The sequence below is a fragment of the Nothoprocta perdicaria genome, unplaced genomic scaffold, assembly GCF_003342845.1.
Source record: "Nothoprocta perdicaria isolate Ctin4 unplaced genomic scaffold, notPer1 scaffold_3, whole genome shotgun sequence".
In the NCBI taxonomy this organism is placed as follows: domain Eukaryota; kingdom Metazoa; phylum Chordata; class Aves; order Tinamiformes; family Tinamidae; genus Nothoprocta; species Nothoprocta perdicaria.
The window spans coordinates 1,293,949-1,312,791 of record NW_020455532.1 but is presented as its reverse complement, the minus strand read 5'-3'; the positions used below and the strand labels follow the sequence as shown (position 1 = coordinate 1,312,791).

The 18,843-nt window shown below is 63.9% G+C and overlaps 1 protein-coding gene across 1 annotated transcript; it reads left to right on the top strand.

Annotated features, from left to right (window-relative positions):
• The first annotated feature begins 969 nt into the window (after positions 1–969).
• UCKL1 (uridine-cytidine kinase 1 like 1) lies at positions 970–13,114 on the top strand. Its single transcript, XM_026041999.1, has 15 exons — positions 970–1,031; positions 1,738–1,931; positions 2,446–2,552; positions 2,735–2,905; positions 3,453–3,524; positions 4,441–4,630; positions 5,097–5,158; positions 6,495–6,511; positions 10,713–10,811; positions 11,182–11,275; positions 11,530–11,592; positions 11,723–11,845; positions 12,108–12,215; positions 12,404–12,560; positions 12,877–13,114. Exons 1-15 carry the CDS (start codon positions 970–972, stop codon positions 12,951–12,953), a joined length of 1,596 nt encoding a protein of 531 aa, XP_025897784.1. The 3' UTR covers positions 12,954–13,114.
• The last annotated feature ends 5,729 nt before the right edge of the window (positions 13,115–18,843 follow it).

Sequence of the window (18,843 nt, the reverse complement as noted above, 5' to 3'; positions counted from 1 at the left end):
GCGGCCCCGGTGGCTTCACGGCCCCTGGGTGTCACCCTTGTCCCGCGAAGGGACCGAGATGCCCGTTCCCAGTGCCATCTCCCTCCGTCCATCCCTGGATGCAGTGGCGCAGGGTGCCACTCGCCAGGCACTGTGTCACCGCCTGGGGCCGTGTCACCGCACGGGCGTCCCCAGGGCCCTGTCACCGCAACGCCGCCTGCCAGGGTGTGCTGTGACCCCAGGCACCTCTGGCGTGAGCCGAGCTCCGCTCCTCCGCACTGCTCTTCCATCCCGCGGGAGCCTCCGGCACTCCGGAGCGTTGCCGAGAGCCCTGCGGGCCTGTTCCCGTGTCCCGGGGACAACAGGCGGCCCCCAGGGGCTCCTGGCTGTCCTGTCCTCCCCAGCCAAGACCCTGCTCTCTTATCCTTGTGTGGGCACCCTGCCCATGCCGGGGAGGCTCCCGACGGACGAGGAGCCGCAGGGCAGGGAGGCAGCGCCGGGGCAGCGGCGGCAGGACACGTTATTCTTAGCCGCCGGTGTTGGGTTTCACCCACCGCCTTGTTTACCCCGAGAGCACCCGGAGCGGCGGGACCGGCTGTCCCGGGTGGCCAGGACCCCCGCGCCACCCCCGGGGGCACCGTCCCCGTCCCCTGTGGGGAACAGCCGCTGCGGCCCCGCTCGCGCCCTGGGCACCGGGGCAGCCCGATGAGCCCGGCCCGCGCGGCCACCGGGGCTGTTTGTCACCAGAGGGGCGGCCACAGGAGGTGGCACCCCAGCCCCCCCGCCTCTAATCAAGGCAGTGCTATTAATACCAGGTAATGAGCGTAATCTCTAAGCTAAGCCGTGCCCTTCGAGCGGCTCGGTGCGGCGGGACGGGCAGCGGAGCCCCCGGCGCGGGCTGCCCATGGCCACGCTCGGCGGGACCCCCGCGCCGCCCTAGAGCCGCCGAGGGAGGGACGGAGCGGCCGCGGCGCCGCGGGCACCGCTCCCATGAGCGGCCCGGCCGCCTGCGTGCGCATCTCGGGCTGCCGGGCCCTGGCGCCCGGGGGCAGGTGAGTGCCGCCGCCGCGCGCGCCCTGGCCCCGGCTCCGTTTTGCATCCTGGTTTCCTGGGGCTGGCGCTCGCCGGAGGATGGGAGATGGCAGCTGGACACTGCCCCTCGGTGCCCCAGGATCCACACAGATCCTGGGAACCACGCGACTCCCAGGATCCACACAGCTCCTGGGATCCACGCAGCTCCTGGGATCCACGCGGCTCCCAGGATCCACCCAGCTCCCATCGCTCCCACCCAGGCCCGGCCGGCGGTTCCCGCAGGCCGCCTAGAGCACTGGTATTAACTTCCCGCTATTTATAGAGCTGCCCTTCCCTGGGTGCTTTACCTTGTGAGTAGGTGCCTTGAAAACACTTTGTAGCTGCTCCAGGGAATGCTGAAAATGCTGGAAACGAACAGGAAAATGTGCCGGGTAGGAAATGGCTGGGAGCGGTGGTGGCTTCGGAGGGCGACGGAGCCCTTGGCTGGCCAAGGCAGCGGGCGCAAGCAAGCTGCACGTAGGAGCCTTGCAGTGTAACATGAGGAGGGAATTTATGAGCTTTGCAGCGCTCCAAAACAGCCACGCAACCCCCATCGCCTCCACAGCCCGCGCTGAGCGCAGATAAATCATGGGAAACGCTGATTTAGGAGGTGGATTATAGAATTTATGTCAAAGTCCCCGAGTATTTGGATGAGAAAAGCCCTGAGCCGTGTGCTTCTGCCCGCAGCAACAGCAGCGCCAGGTCGCTGGAGCGGCTCTACCCCGCGGTGGGCTCCGCCAAGCCGCCCCGCAAGAGGACCACGAGCCAGTGCAAGTCGGAGCCGCCGCTGCTGCGCACCAGCAAAAGGACCATCTACACGGCGGGCCGCCCGCCCTGGTACAACGAGCACGGCACCCAGTCCAAGGAGGCCTTCGTGATAGGTAGGCAGCGGGCGGCTTTGGGAGCTGCTCCTGGGCGTCTCGCCGGAGCCTCCGAAGTGTCCCTGCGGGTGGCTCCGGGCTGCTCGGTGCGGGCGGGAGCAGGGAGAGGCCCCGCGGCGAGGCCGGAGGTGCCGGGGGAAGCTGCGGGGCTGCCGGTGGTTCACGGGCTGTTGCAGGTGTTGGAGGGTCACAGCCCTTCCCGGCTCTTCCCACAGCTCCTGCCCTTGTTGCCTGGCTTGTCACGAGCTCCCAGGGATTTAGTGCTGGCTCTCCTGCCAACTCTCCCTGGGTTACACAACCAGTATATGAAGGTCTTCACGGCTTTTGCTGCCTGGTAGTGGCAACTAGAGCACTTTCCAGCTGGCATTTTGCAGGATAACCTCTCCTGGGTACTGCCCATCAGTTTCCCCTTGTAGCAGTGCTTCCCAAGGTGTGCCACGGAGCGGGAGCCGGGATCCAGCTGTGCTTGGAGCCTCATTGTGGCTAACGGGGATTCCTCTCCTCCTCTCTGCAGGCCTGGGAGGAGGCAGCGCCTCGGGGAAGACGACAGTGGCCACGATGATCATTGAGGCTCTGGATGTGCCCTGGGTGGTCCTGCTCTCCATGGACTCCTTCTACAAGGTAGGGCTGCTTGCTGTCCTGCCCAGGCTCCTTGTGCCACCATTCTCTTTGCACAATGGAGAGCTGAGGGCTCGGCAGCCTCGTGGTTTCTGTGGTCCTTGGGGTGGTAACGGGGCCTCAGCAGCGAGCGGGAGGCTCGGCTGAGGGGACGGCCACAGGCCTCACCGTGCCCTTGTGCCCAGGTCCTGACCAAGCAGCAGCAAGAGCAGGCAGCCAGCAACGACTTCAACTTCGACCACCCCGACGCCTTTGACTTCGACCTGATCATCGCCACGCTGAAGAAGCTGAAGCAAGGCAAGAGTGTGAAGATCCCCATCTACGACTTCACCACGCACAGCCGGAAGAAGGAATGGGTACGGGGCATGGAGCCGTGGGGCAGCACGGGAGGGACCAGGGCCAGGGGGCTATTGGGCCCCTCCATCCCCTGCCCTTTGCAGTTCTCTTCTGCTCTGTGGCTGGGACAGGACACGTGTGTTTTGAGTGAGCAGTTGTGGTCACAGAGAGACAGAGAGGGCGGCTGGCAGCGAGAGCAGCCCTTGTTAGCACGTGGTGGAAGCTGGTGCCTGCAGAGGGGAGCCAGGACAGCTACGCTGGAGAGGCAGGAGCTGGGGTGGTTGCTCCACATGGGTCTGTTCAGTTTGTTTGCAGGGGCCAGGGTGTTCCAAGGGGCTGTGGGTTCTGCAGAAAAGCTGGAAGAATCCTGTTTGTGTCACATACCGTGTCCCACCGGCAGCTTTTGGAGGRCTGTCAATGACCTCAAAGCCTGGGGAGTAGAAATGGAGCAGAAATTCGTGTCCTTCCTGCTCTTGCTCATCTCCCCGTTGCATTATCCTTTTTCCTGGGGCGGGGGGATCTTTGCACACATGTCCCTGCCTAACCGCGTTTATTTTGACTCTGCAGAAAACCTTATATGGAGCCAATGTGATTATTTTTGAAGGCATCATGGCATTCGCAGACAAGGAGCTCCTGAAGGTGAGGAAGGGTTTAGGACTCGCTTTGTGGGAAGCCTGACAAGTGTTAGTGCTGCAGCAGGCTGGTTCCACAGCTGAAATCCCAGTATATCACAGGCGAAGAGAGTCCCGCTCCCGCAGGAGCCCCGTGCGCCGTGTCCTGCTGCACAGCACCCTGTTCTCCTGCAGTGCTTCGGTGCCACCCTGCAAACCTGCACTTCACCCCGGCCTGCAGCAGGGAGCTGGGGAAGCTGCTGTCCCCCGAGATCCAGCAACATTCCCCGTGTGCTGCCGGCTGCCCCCAGGGCTGCAGCTCCTCCCTGTGTGCGAGGAATAAATCTTGGCCCTTGCAAAACAGCAGGCAGTGAGCGATGCACACACAGAGCCAAGTTCACTCTGGAAAGWGTCCCTCCCTGCCAAGTGAGCGTGTACTTTGTGCTTTCCTGGAGCAACGATGACCTCCAGCGGACAGCCGGGTAAATCCGCGAGGAGCGTTTCCTGCAGACATCCCCCATCCTGGTCCTTTGCCCCTACGGGCAGTGTCCTGAAGCTCAGCCCAGAGGCTGCTGTGCTTGGCTCCCTTCCAGCATGAGGAAGCATTTCCTGCATTAAACCCCTTGGTCTCTGTCACGGTCACTGGCTCCACTTTTTTTCCCTTATTCTAAACTAGAGTGCAGCCAGAGGGTTGTGCTGTTGCTGAACGGGCAGGTTTTGGAGCAGGGCAGGTTTTGAGGGCCTGAGAGTAAACGGCAGGTGACAACAGGGGACTTGGTGCAATGTCTGTGCTGCCTTTGGGTASCCAGGCTCAGAGCCTGAGATGAGCCGAGCTCTGTTAAGCGCGTGCCCTGCTGAGAGTCCCTGCTCAGTCTCCTGGCTAGGACTAGGGCTGAAAATTAGTCCAAATTGTGCATTATTTATTCCCTCACCTCTCGTTACAGCTCCTTGACCTGAAGATATTCGTGGACACGGACTCGGACATCCGCTTGGTGCGGCGCCTGCGCAGGGACATCAGCGAGCGCGGGCGCGACATCGAGGGCGTCATCAAGCAGTACAACAAGTTTGTGAAACCCGCCTTYGACCAGTACATCCAGCCCACCATGCGGCTGGCCGACATCGTCGTGCCCCGAGGTACCGGCCCCGCGCGCCCCGTGGTTCCRTCCCGAGCGGCACCGGGCAGCCCCGTCCCTGCGGGTCGGCCCTGCCGGCCACGTCCCCGGAGAGGGGCTGCCCTGAGCAAGGCAAAGGCTCCCCCGTCCCCGGTCCTGTCTCTCCAACGCCAACCAAAAGCAAATTCCTAAGGGAATTTGTAAAAAGCACTTTTCCCTCAAGCAACCTTAAGCCCTGCAAGCTCCTGCACCTTAGGGATTTAAAAGCCAGAGGTGACATCTAGGTATACAATAATAGATTATGAAATGAGAATAGCAAGAATGATTCCTGCTGAATGATGCTTTGCAAAGGGAGGGCTTCCTTGGGGGAGCAGGAATCCTGCGTGTTCTTGAGTAGAGAGGGGAAGGTGAGAAAGAAGCTGTCCCAGATGCTGTTATGCTGTGGCTCTGATGCAGATCTCGGCTCTCTTGTTTTTGACCCGCTCCAGGGAGCGGAAACAGGGTGGCCATTGAGCTCATTGTGCAGCACGTCCACAGCCAGCTGGAGGAGGTGAGAGCTCTCCGGTCGCCGGGGGTGTCTTGGGGGACGCTGGCCCGTGCGGGGCCGGGAACCAACGCTGCCCGTGCCGAGCACGGTGCCAGGGCACAAACGGGCCGGCTTCCCTCTGGGCTCCGGGCACGCGGGCACCGGGGCTGTCCCAGGATGTGCTCCGAGCTCGGGTGCCTCCGTGGCACTGCCTCATCCCTGGGGCCTGGTTAGTGCCACCTTCCTCGGCAGTCTGCGTCCAGCAGGAGCTTCCTTCCCCCCTGCCTCCCCRGGAGAACCTGTCCAGTGCAGACTAACCATCCTCAAACGATCCCAGTGACCTCCCCAGGCCCAGCCTTGCACCAAACCCTGCGGGGTTTCACCCTCTGGCTGCTGGCCCTGGCTTCTCCTCTCGCCCCCATGCTCGCAGGCCTTCCAGGCAGGAGCCCAGTTTTCCAGCTCCTTGTCAGGTGCAACCCGTGGGCATCAATGCCCACAGGATGTTTGACTCCCACACCCAGGCGTATCCTCCTCTCTCCTTGCCCATCCTTGGCTCTAACAAGTCTTTAATTCCTTGCTGTGTCCTGGGCCAGCCCCGACCAGAGGCCTGGAGCAGAGGTGGTTGTTGTGCGTTGCCGTTCCCTGAGCAGCACAACCTCTTCCCGCTCCTTATTCGTGGGGTTTGGAGCTCCGCAGTTTCGGCTGCCAAGTCCCTCCCCTGCAGTGCTTTGCAGCCCCGAGTCGCTTTGCTCCTGGGGACACCTGCTCCGCTCGGAGCAYCGTTCCGGAAGGCGCCGGGAGCCTCACCTGGCGGCGGGAGCACTGGGAAGTACAGGTCCAGATTCCCGCGGGCCGTCAGGGCGCCTGGGAGCGCCGTTCCCTGGAAGCAGGTCGGCGCGCGCCCACATCCCGCTCCCCACGGCTGCTCCGCAGGGACTCCTCAGCGCAGGACTTGGGAGGTTCCCCCTCCCTCCGGCCTCCCCAGCTCCCCGTTTCCTAACATGGAGCTTAGCGGGCTGGGGTGCTGGTTCCGCGGGAGCCCCTGCCCTACAAGGGGCCTCGTTTCCGAGGCTGGGCCGAGCAGCTGGAGCACGGAGCAGGAYGGGAAGCGACGCTGGGATCTGGAAGCGGGGAGCTCCCAGCCATGCGCTGCAGCCCGCAAACACAGCAGCTCTGCTCCAGCCAGGCCTGGGGGGGCTTCGGGAGGGCTTTCAGTTATTAGGGGAGGGGAAGAAGGGGAAAAGGCAACGTGTGAATGCAGGAAAATATTCCTATTTTTCCTTTTCTTTTGTCTTGAAACGCCCCTGGTGTTGACAATGCTTAATACCGGTTGCATTGTGTCTTTGTGTTGCTGCCGCAGCGTGAACTCAGTGTCAGGTAAGAGTCCCTAACTCTGTCCTGTCTGTGCAGCCCGAGGCGTTTCCCGTGCCAGGCACCGCTTGGCCTAACCGTGCCGTGCGCTCGCGAGCAGCAGCTCGGCCCGTCGCGCTCGCCGGAGGCCGCCGCGTCCTCCGCTCCGGGCTCCGGACGTCAGGGATGCGCTCAGGGATGTGTAGGGCCTGGGAGGGTGACACCGCCCGGCCCTGCCTAGGCACAGAGCCTCGGGGCTGGGGCAGGTTTGTGAGCTGGGCAGCACGGGGCTCTGTGGGGTCGGGGGCTCCGCATCCCGCGGTTCTCTCTTATTTTTTCCCTTTGTTTCTAAGGCAAAAAGTTGTTTGGAGCCACTCGTTACCCTTGAGCAGAGCCCGGCTGAAAGGGCGCTTGAAATCACAGCAAGGGCTTAGGTTAAACCGAGCAGCTCGAGGGCAAGGGGAGCCCCAAACCCCGAGCCCGGAGCGCCCAAAGGAGCCCGAGCGCCTCGGCCTGGGGAGGTACCTGCCTTTGTGCAGTGCCTGAAGAGGACAAATCCCACGCAGTCACTTTGGGACCAAGAAAATAGTTAAGCCAAAATCCAGCAGGATTTCTGATTTCTTAGTACCTACAGGTGGATGCTATAAAATATACAGCCCTTAACCTCCTCGGCCTCTGAATCCAGATGGGATTTACGCCCCCTTACTTCCATTAAGCAGCCTGCTGAGTTTCCAGGTATTTTTGCAGGAAGCAAGCGGGATGCATTACTGCAGATGGGTTTCAGTTTACATTCCCATCGCTGCATGGAGACACTTAATTCAAGTAATCCTAAAATTTACATTTGGCATACAAAAAAAAAGGTTTTAAAATACCAAAGATGAGCAGGAAAAGCCTCTCCGCTTTACTTGTTTTTCTTTAAGCCATCTCTTTCCCAGACTAGTCAGTGTTTTATTTTATTCCTTTATGTTTATTTAACACCAAGGGGCCTGACATTTCCATACAGACCTTTTCCGTGCAGTGTAGAAGCTTCCCTGTGTCTGGAGCTCCAGGTTTGAAGCTGCTGTTTAGTGTGGAGAGAAGTTTGTGGCTTTATAAAATGATGAGAACAGATGGAGACAGAGAGCTGTAGGGTTTCTTTTCTCTCCACTTATTCCCCTCTTTGTAGCATTCTGTAGAGGCCATCTTTGAACTTTCTCCATGCAGTGCTTAAAAGTGAAGTGCTTAATAATGTGTCAAGACAGTCCAAGTCTGGGAAAAAAGTCCTGCAAAAATCCCATTTATGCTCCTGGGGTGCCGGGGGTTTTCCTGCTGCTGCAGGTTCCAGTCGGCTCCTCCTGTAGCTCCAGGTGACGAAGGGCAGTGAGGTGGATGCAGACGTACGTCAAGTGAGACACGCTTGGCAAATAGGGGCTTTTCAACCCAAACAATTCCCCGTGCTCCTGTCTTGAATGGCTCTGTCTAAATGTCACAGCCGCTCTGATGTCACTGCTGTCTGGGGGCTGTGGGGACGGAGCCGGGTGAACAAACCCTGAGTGCCAGATCTGGCACCAGGCCCCTGCTCCGGGTCCCTGCCTGTCCGCCGCCCACATCCGCGGGTGTTGGAAGCAGTGCCGAGGGCAGCGCACGTGGCCCCGGCTTTCCCTGCGYGTCCCTTGGCTGCCGAGGAGGAGAGTCACCGTCCCGTGTGTCCGGAGGGCAGGGAGACCCCCGAGCGCGGCCGGGGCTTCTCGCCCATGTCACGCTCGCAGCCCGGCCTCTTTTCTGCCCTTCTGCCCTTTTCTTCAGCACCAAACCGGTTTGGGAGCTGCTCTTTGCAGCCGCTTCTCCCTTGCCAGTCCGTGCCGCTCCCGCCCAGGTCCCCGTCAGCTCCGCTTGCCCCTTGCCGGCTGTGTCGTTAAACACCGACCCGTGGCGCAGTGTGGTAGCCCTGGTTTGAGATGCCGGCGTGGAAGGCAGCCCTGTGCGTGTCTGCAATGTCCTCCTGCAGCTGCGTGTCTTGTCTGCTCCCGGTTCCACAGCATGTTCAGCAAAGAGCGAGGAGGTTCCTGAAGCCTCCCRGGGAGACGGCCCCCCCTTCTCGCTTTCTCTCTCTCTCTTTCTTTCTCTTTCTTCTTTTTTACTTTCTTTTTCTTTTTTCTTTTCCTCCTTTAAAGCTCTTGTTCTGAGGGGAAAAAATAAGTTTCCTAAGTGAGATGATTTCCTGACGCACTCCCGGTTGTCCGAGTTTTCCGTGCCTGGGCGGCTGCGCAGGGGAGGGATGAGGAGCGATAAMCCGCTGTGACAGCGGAGCCTGTGGTCCCTCCCGGCCCTCCCCGGGAGGGATGGGGACCAGAGGGAATGTGCAGGGACAGAACTGGGAATCTCCTGCAGTTCCCAGCCCGGGAGCCGCGGGGCTCCCCGAGGTAGGAAGGGGAGCGGAGCCTCCAGCTGGGTGTGGGATCACTACCCGGCTGGCTGGCATGGAGAACCGTGGCCCCCGTGGGGATGTGACCGTGTCCCAACCCCCGTGGGGATGTGGCCACGTCCCCGCGCTGACACCGGGGACTGTCCCRGTGCCACCACGGAGCAGGCGCCGTGCGGATGTCACCTGCATCAGCCACCGTCACCAACGTCAGCTAGGGCTTTCTTCCCCCTTGGACTAATGACGGTGCTTTCTCCTGTGTTTCCTGTTGTGTTCGTCCCTCTGCCCTAAAACTCTCGYGTCTCCTGTCCTGTCTCCCCTGAACATCCCTCCCACCTGGCGAACAGAGGAAGCTGCGCTGGGATATGTGAGGAGACAGCGGCCGCCGGCCGTGCTGTGCGTGTGGCGCTAACCGCGGCACTAACCGCTCGCCGGCCGCGCGGCGCCCTCGTGGCCACGGCCCCGGGGACGCCGCGGCCCCGGCCGCGCTCTGGGGACGCCGGGGCAGGGCCTGGGGTGGCAGCTCTCGGTGCCGGGGGCTCGAGGCCGTGCTGGTGCCCGGGGCAGGAACGGGAGCCCATTGGCACCGCCTGGCAGCGCAGAGCAGGAGCCGCTGCTGCTGCCAGGGGCACGGGGCCTCCCTGCACCCACATGGCAGGGACGGGGAGGCGCCGTCACCCCCTGCATTGGGTGCACGGTGGAGGTGTCACCGCAGAGGTGACTGGGACGTGTGCGGGGCCCCGTAGAGCTGCTTGGTGCCAGTGGACCTGGGGCGCCCTGTCACAGCTAACGCCAGCGCTGGCCACTAACGCTGCTGCTGTCGCCGCAGGGCCGCGGGCCCGAGGGCTGCGTGTGCCAGAGCCAGGGCCCTGCCGGGGAACTGCCCAGCACCGGCGCCAGCGACACTCCGGGCTGCGACGCAGCCGGGGCACGGGGAGCCCCGAGGGCCCCGCGSKGCTCCCCTTGGGCGCTGCCGCCCGGGAGCAGGAGCTGGCTGCGCGGGAGAGGCCGGGCCGCCCGGCGCACTCCCCCTGCTCTCCCTTCCTGCCTGTGTCCGTGTGTGCCGTCGGCGCAGGGGCTGCTTCATCTCATACTTACTCACCGGGTGCTTTCGTCTGTGGCTTGCTCCTGCTCTGCAGCATCCCTGCGTGGCAGCCGCTGCTCGCACGGGCGTGCTGTGACGTGTGGCGCGTTGGGCCCAGCCCTCCTCCCAGACAAAGGCGCTCGGCCCTCCTGCCCGCCCCTACGAGGGCCGCATAGATGTGACCTTCAGCTCGTTACGGCGCTCAAATAGGGAGGTGACTAATGGGGAGCCATTGTGAGCGTCCCGGTGAATGGTGTCCCCTTGATCCCAGAATAGCTCGCAGCCCTGCTCGGATGTGGGGATGAGTCACAGAGCCGCCCGTCCAGCAGCCSCGGCTCGAAGCCCTTCCCGAATCCGTGCTTGCTTGGCTCGCTCCGAAGGAGCCAGACCCGCTCTGAGCTGATCCCGGGGCTCTGCAGAGCCGTCCCCRAGGCCCTGTCCCCTCCGATGGCACCGGAGCTGGCTCAGCCGCCCCAGCTCAGGGAGCACGTCCTGGTGCCACCGTCTCCCAAGGCAGAGAGAGCTGCAGTGGCTGCTGCTCACCCAGGGCGAGCAGGATCCATCACCAGCCCGTAGCCAGATAGATTCCCAAGCAGAGGGATATTCTGGGGCTGGATTTCCCTGGGAATCTCCTTCCCAGGCTGCGGAATGTGGAGGGCCGCGCGGGCGCTGGGAGGAGGGCTGGGCCGGCGGGTGCTGCGGGCACCCGCGCCGCCGCTCACCCACCGTCCGCCTCCTTGCAGGGCCGCGCTGGCCTCTGCCCACCAGTGCCACCCGCTGCCGCAGACGCTGAGCGTGCTGAAGAGCACCCCTCAGGTGAGGGGCATGCACACCATCATCAGGTAACGCCGCCGGGCCGCGCGGCGCCGCGGGACGCGGGACAGGCCCCCTCACCCCGCGGGAGAGCCGGTGCTGGGCCAAGCCCGCGCTTGGGGACCCGGTGCTGGTGGCTCTGGGCTCTGCGCCCGGGGGCCCTTCAGCAGGACACGGTTCCCTGGGCCTGGGTGGGCTGCTCCTGGGGGCCTGTGGGTGCTCCGGGCAGCTCCAAGCTGCCCTGCCAATTCCATCCCCTGGGCACCATGTGAATCCCGGGCACACGTAGCTGACCCCGAGCAAGGGTCGGGGCTGCCCCCTCGCAGCGGCTTCTGCCCACGTCCCCATCTCCCGGGACACGTTCTGGCCGGAGCTCACGTCGCCTCTCCCTCCCCGCAGAAACAAGGAGACCAGCAGGGACGAGTTCATCTTCTACTCCAAGCGGCTCATGCGGCTGCTCATCGAGCACGCGCTCTCATTCCTCCCGTTCCAGGTAGGCCGGGCTGCGCGGCAGGACGGGCGCGCGGGTGCTCTGTCTCGTCCCCACTGACCTGCAGCTGCCAGCGGGATGAGGCAGCCCTGGCTCTTTTCCTGCAGCCTTCCCTGTATGTCCCGTTTTCCATGTCCCTTTTTCCTTCCGCGTGGAATTGCAGCCAGGATTCCCCCCCCCTTTCCAAGGGGCCTGACCTGTGGACATCTGGAGCCAGGGCTCCGGCCGAGCTTTGTTTTCCTGCGTTGTTTTTCTAGAGTTGCACAGTCCAGACTCCTCAGGGCCAGGACTACGAAGGGAGGACGTACAGCGGGAAGCAAGTAAGTGGAAGCAAAAGGCACTGGGCAAACCCGTTATGTGGGGCTGAAAGCCTCCAGGAGCCCCCCCTCCAGGGGCTCACGCGTGCCCGGGTTGGCGCCGGCGCCCTCACCGCGCTGTCCGTGCCCGCAGATCACCGGCGTGTCCATCCTGCGCGCGGGCGAGACCATGGAGCCGGCGCTGCGCGCTGTCTGCAAAGACGTCCGCATCGGCACCATTCTCATCCAGACCAACTGCAACACGGGCGAGCCCGAGGTGACGGAGGGCTTGGGAGGGCCGCGGGATTGATCGCGGTAGGGAAGGAGCCCCCGGCGGCCTCCCGGCTGGACTGTGCACGGGGTCGGGCTGGCCGCAGGGTTGGTCCAGTGCAGAGCTGGGTCCTGGAGATGCAGAAATTCCCGAAGGAGCCCGGGATGCGGGATGTGGCCCCTCGGGAAAGGGCCCTGCGCTTCCCCGTGTCATGGGAGCGGCCCTGCTGCCCGCGGCCCCCGGCTCATCCGTCCCTGCCCCTTTGCAGCTCCACTACCTGCGGCTGCCRAAGGACATCAGCGAAGACCACGTCATCCTCATGGACTGCACGGTGTCCACGGGCGCCGCGGCCATGATGGCCGTGCGGGTGCTGCTGGTACGGAGGAGGCGACGGGCTCCATACGGGGCGCGTGTCGGAGCTTTGCCCGGGCCCAAACGCGCTGCCTTCCCCCCAGCCGGCCCGGGCCGTCGCGCAGCTCCGACACCCTCACCCCGCTGCCTCTCCCGCGCGGCTCCCCGAGCTGCGTCCGCCACCCTGGGCCCCGTCCCTGTGCCTCTCCGCAGGACCATGACGTCCCCGAGGACAAGATCTTCCTCCTGTCCCTGCTCATGGCGGAGATGGGCGTCCACTCGGTGGCCTACGCCTTTCCCCGGGTGAAGATCATCACCACGGCTGTGGACAAGAAAGTGAACGACCTTTTCCGGATAATCCCCGGCATTGGTGAGTAACGGGGTAGCAGTGAACTGCTGCAGGGGACTTTGTTTCTGCCCCGCTCCCCAGAGGTGTTTGGAGCAGAGGATCCAAAAGGAGCTCGTGCAAAACAAACTCACCCTGTTCTCTGCTCCTCACCTCTGCTGCGCCAGGAACGCCCCTGCCCCCGGGTGCTAAAGCAGCCTCCTGGCTGCCCCACTTTCGCTGCTCCACAATTCTAGCCCCGTTTGCGCTGTGAGAAAAGCCTGTTTTAGTGGTGCTGGCAGGAGGGGCCGCCCCGCTGCAGAGCCGCACGGTCCCTGCAGCGCTGCCCCTGTCCCCGCAGGGAACTTCGGCGACCGCTACTTCGGGACGGACGCTCCTCCGGACTGGAGTGACGAGGAAGACGCGCTCAGCACTTAGCTGGACAAGGTGGAGACTGCGGGAGAGAGGCAGCTCCACACGGCACCTTAACCCTTCCCCGCCATTGCCGAGATTCCTCCCTCCTCACCCAGCATAGATATTTTTTTCAAATCGCACATTGCAGATCTAGGTCATATTTTTTCAAAGAAACACAAATCCTAGTTTGACCTTGCGGACACTTCACGTGTCCCAGGGTAGAGTGGAGTTAATTTATTTTAATTTAAATATTTGCCTATATAACTTATTGGAGATATTTTATAAAGAAAAGCCGTAATAAAGGTTTTCTGTGGGTTTCTTGAAGGAAGGAGGCGGCTGGCTGGGGGCAGCCCTGCGCGGCGGGGCCCGAGGTGCCGGGGATGGCGCCATGGGGGAAGGTGGAGGTGCCGCTGCTCTGGGAGCCCCCGAGGGCCGAAAGCAGCGGCCGTGGGCGGGAGGAGCTCGAGGGGCGGCCCCGGCCAAGCCCACCCGCCCCGGGGACRCTTGTGAAAACCAAAGACTGGAAATCCAAGACGCTTAAGAGCAGGGACGTGAGGGCGCTGCTCTGCGCCGCCCGCCATGCCCCACGGCCATGGCTGCTGTCGCCCGGCCCCATCACAGATCCCTTCGTGCCTTACCTACCCCCCGCAGCAGGTCCATGCCGCCCTTGGCAGCGGCTTTTCCCTCAGCGAACCCCGTGTCCTCCCGGGCTGCGCGTCCGCCTCCTTCCCGCCATACCTGGCGCCATCTTGGAGATGGCGGCGGCGCCATCTTAGATGGGGCCATGGCACAATGGCAGCTGTGGCAGCGGCAGGGCCGAGGCGGCGACGTCCCCGTCCGCCATGTCCCCCATGTCCCCCTTTGTGCCCCCCCGTTCCCGAGCGCCGCCCTGCCCCATCACCAGCACCTGCGAGCGGAAAGTCTGCGTGGGYGGCAGCCCCCCTTGGGGCGGCGCTGACGAGGCGGTGGCGGCTCCTCCATCCCGCTCCGTCCCGGCGGCAGCTCCCGCTCCGGCGGCACCGTGAGGGCCTCAGGGCGGCGGCTCTGCCCCCGCGTCCCCCTGGCACCAGTGTCATGGCGGCTTCCTGCCCCGCGCTGCTCAGAATAGCCCCGAGTGGCTAAAAAAAAGATGACAAAAAAGAACCATTATCTCCTGGGCCATCAAAGAGGCCGCTCGGGGACACGCGCGGCCGGGGCGGGTTGCGGTGGCACCGGGCTGGGCCCAACCCACAGAGACCCGAGGGAGTCGGTGCAGCCAGGGCTTACAGGTGGCACCCGGCTCCTTCCTCAGAGCCGGGCACCGCTGCTAAAAACAGGCTCCGATCCCGGTTATTCCCGAGGAGGGAAACCACTCCAAGCTGCCTGGCTCCAACCGCAGCCGCCGGGAACGGCTGCACTCCCATTGTACCTTAAACGAGCGGTGCTAACACAGCCCCGGCCGAGCCACCCGCCCCGGAGACGCGTGTAAAAATCAAAGATGTTTAAAAACACCTTCCACCCACCCGCCTCAACCCTGCAAAGCTGCACAGAACAACATCAGGAATGGAATCCGCGTGCTGCAACGAGGAAGGTTTTTTTAGCAGAGGGGCCGCGCCGGCGCCGTGCTCAGCGCCGGCCCTGGTCCCGCTGCCCCAAGGGGGCTCGGGGGCACAACGCGGGGTCCCGGCCCCGCCGGGCTGCGAGCGCCGCCGCCTTCCCGCCGCTTCCTCCTGCGCGGGAGCCGCGAGGCTGCGCCGCCCTGCAAGGAGGCTCCGCGCGCCGCCCGGCTCCTGCAGGGCCTGGCCAAGCGGCGCTGCTTCATCCACCCTCCCTGCTCCGTAATAAATATAAATATATTTAAATAAATATAAATTTCTTAGGAAATGATTCTTTCGTTTTAATGGTAATTTGCAGAGTAAAAATAGCCGCGCRCTCTGGTGCAATAGGCAGGTGGATGGGGAGCTGCCAGGAGCGCTGAATTGCTGCACGGGAGGGTTTCCAGCGGCGCCGGAGCTGATGGCAGACTCTGGAAAATGCAGCTTTCCAGAGAAAGGCAACTCCAGCATGGAGGAAGCAACCTGGGGTCCCAATTATTTCTGCTGCAGTTTTAATAAATAGACKGGGGGAGCTGGGCAGGGGGACCCAAAGGTGCAGCTGCCATTGGGTGYGGAGGGGAGGGAGATGCATCAAAACCGGCCTCAAGACCAGGCGCCACGCAGAGAGACATCACTTTGGGAACCGTTTTGGGGAGGAAAGCGACGGTCTTTGGGTGTGGGTTAAGAGCAGGGCCTCACACAAGCGATGGGGAGGCAGCCCCATGACAGCCCTGCAGGGAGGCAAGCGGCACGGGAGGACGCTGCAGGGATCCCGCCTGCTCCTCAATCTGCAAGAAGTCAAGAGAACTGCTAAAAAACCCTTTTTCTTGCTTTTTTTTTTTTCCTCCTTCCTCTCCTTCTTGCCGCCCCGTCTGTCCAGCGTGTAATGGAAATTTCACCGCAGCCGCTCGCTGCGCAAACAGGAAGCCGGGCGCAAGGCGGCGGCGCGCGGGGACGGCGCCGGGGCGGCCGCGCGGCCATAAAAGCGGGCGCGGGGGCGGCGGGGGGAGCGGGCGCCGCCGGAGCAGGTAGGGAGGGCGCTGCCGCGGGCCCCGTGCAGGCCGCGCAACGCGCTGCTCGGTGCACGGGGCTGCGCCGCGTAATGCACGGGCTGGGCGCTGCTCGGTGCATGGATGGCACTGATGGGTACCTGGGATTGCATGCTGCTGCGTGCATGGGTTGTGTGCTGCTTGGTGCATGGGGTCGTGCGATTCTGACTGCATGAGTTGTGCGCTGCTCGGTGCATGGAGCTGTGCGCTCCTTGCTGCATGGCGCTGCTCGGTACATCGGGTTGTGCTTGGTTTTTSTCTTTGTAAAACGGTCCTTTCAATTTGCAACCTGTGAGGTTGCAAAGTCCCCTCGCAACTTAAAGAAAGCAGCGAGTCGCGGCTCTGCAATGGAGGCTTTGGCGCGAGGCCCGCGGGTGCCGGCCCCGCGCCCGGCCGCGATGCRCAAGGCAGCGCTGGGAGCCCCACGGCTTCCAAGGGAGCAGGAAACCCAGGAAGGGACGGAAAACCCTCACTGACCCCTCTGGGCCTTTCTCAACCCCCTCCTCAGTCCGGTCTGGGTTCATACGGACACGATCATCTGGGCAAAATTTAGAAGGAAAAAAAACCCTTCCCTTCGCTTTCGTATTTTCTTTCCATTCTAACACGCGTTTTTCTCTCTTACGGCAGGAAAAGGCTCTGTCATGAGGCGGGGGGGAAGAGGGCGATTCCCCTTCCCGGGACTCGKCCGTCGCGGCCTCGGCAGCGCTCGGGAGGCTCCTGGGGGCTCCCTCGGGACRAGGTTTGGCCGTTTGGACCGCGCGGCACCGAGGCCGCTCCGCGCTGCTCCCTCCGCGCTCTCCCTTCCCTCGCGCCTCGGCGCCCGAGCGCGGAGCCCTCGGGGCCACCCGGCGAGGGGCACCTCGAGGACTGTCTAACCTGAGAATGGTGAAACACGAGGCTCAATCTCAGGTTCGTCAGCCCACGAGGCGCCTTCTCCAGAGTCTGCATCCGCCCGGACGCCTGGGCCCCGCTGCGGGGGTGACGGAGCCGCTGGGCTCCGCTCCGCAGCCCGTTGGGAGCCGCGTGCCGGGAGCCGCGCTGGCGCTCGGGAGCCACCAAAGCGGCGCTAATTAATCCCCTGGTGGCRCCGGGGTCTTCATTGATGAGTTGTCGCTCCTTGAGGGACTGGGGAAAAGAAAACAAATTGAAAAACAAAGCCAAGTTGAGCTTCCTAAGGCAAGCAGGGGGCCACGCGTCGCACCCGTGCCCGTCCCTAACGGGCCTAACGGGTGCTGGAGGAAGCGGGAGGGCTGCGGCTGTGCCAAGGAACCTGCCAGAACAATAAATCTCCTAAATCCTGCTTTTTTCCAAGCTTTGTCAGGGCGGAGGGCGGGTTGCTGGACATGCGGGYGCACGAGGGCTCCGGCTGCCGCCCCGGGATGCGGGAGAGGCGCCGGCGCCGAGCGCAGCGGCCTCGAGCAGGTCCCTGTGGCCCCGAGCGCTGATCCAGGGCTCCGTCCTGCTGCCTGGAGGAGGCGCCCGGGCCCGGCAGCCACGTCCGGGCGCGGAGCGTCCCTGAGTGCCGCCGCGGAGCCGGGGCCGGCGCCTGYCCCTGTCCGTGCTGCGCCCCAGCCCCAAACAAGCTGGTGCTTTGCAAGGGGGGTGAGGCCTGCGCTGCTCCAAGCACACATGTACACGCACACACATGTGCATGCACACACATGTGCACATGCATGTGCACACACACACACACACACGTGCACCATTGCTCAGTGCCACTTCAGAGCCCTCACTCAGGCGACTTGTCCCCGGTGTCTGCATCTGCTCCTGCACCACCATGCACACACGTGGCTGCACACCTGTACACACCTGCACACCTGCATGCGCACACCCCCTGCATGCACAGGCACACCTGCACACACCTGCACATCTGCATGCACATACACCCTACATGCACACACATACCTGCACGCACACACCTGCACCTGCATGCACACACATCCTACACGCACACACCTGCACCTGCATGCACACACATCCTACACGCACATACACACCCTGCATGCACTCACATACCTGCACGCACACACCTCCTGCACACACACACACACCTGCATGCACAGACACCCCGTGCACACAAGCGCACCAGCACACACACACACAGTGCACGCACACCCGCCCGCTCCCCTGCTCCTCTCTGCACACCCTCTGCAAGCACCCACGTTCCCGCACCTTTCCCTGCACCCCCGTGCACGCGCACACACACACGCGCACGTGCCCGCGCCCCCCGTGCCCGCGCGCGGCCCGTCAGCACCGCGGACAGCGGCCGCCCGCCCCGCGCGTCACGTGGCCGCCGGCTCCGGCGCGGTCACGTGCGCGGCCGCCCCCATATAAGGCGGCGGCGGGAGCGCGGCCCCGAGCGGGGCGTCCGGCCGCGGCGGAGCGCGCGGCAGCGGTGAGAGCGGGACGGGACCGGGACCGGGACCGGGACCGGGGACCCGCACGGGATGGAGGGACAGGGACCCGCACGGGGCGGGACGAGGGGACAGGGACCCACACGGGACAAGGAGGGACACCGGGACCCGCACGGGAGGGAGGGGACAGGGACCTGCACGGGACAAGGGGACAGCGAGCTGCATGGGGACAGTGGGATAGAGGGGACAGGGACCCGCACGGGACAGGGAGGGACACCGGGAGCTGCACGGGAGGGAGGGAGGGGGACAGGAACCAGCAGGGATGGGACAAGGGGACCAGGATCTGCACGGGACAGGTGGCACGGGACAGGACCTGCACGGGATGGGGAGGGGAGCCGGGACCCAAACACGAGGAGGGGGACACCGGGACTCAGTGAGGGGATGGACATGGGGAGGGAGACACCGGGATCCGCACTGGACAGGGGAAGGGGGGGAATGGGACCTGCAGGGAACAGGATGARGGGGACACGGGGACCCAGCGAGGAGACAGGGCGAGCAGGGACACCGGGAAGCCCCAAACTCCATTATCAGGGTCCCCATGAGGAGCCTCTCCAGGAGACTGGGGGATCCCATCGTGTTGGGGGARCCCTAGCCACAGGGGTCTCATTGCAGGGATGGGAGGGGGGTCCTATCCCCAGGGGTGGGGATATCCACATCACGGGTGGAAAGGGGTCCCAGCTCCCCCGCACACACAACACGGGGGTGCTGGGGGGGCTCCTGCAGGGGTCGGAGCCGCAGAGCGCGGGGGCTCCCGCAGGCGCCCGGCCATGCGGCTCCGCATGCTCTCGGCCGCCTCCGTCCTCGTCCTGCTCTTCCTGCCCTCGGAGCCCTGCTCGCCGCTGCAGCGCCCGCGGCCCAGCTGGGAGCCGGGGGCGGG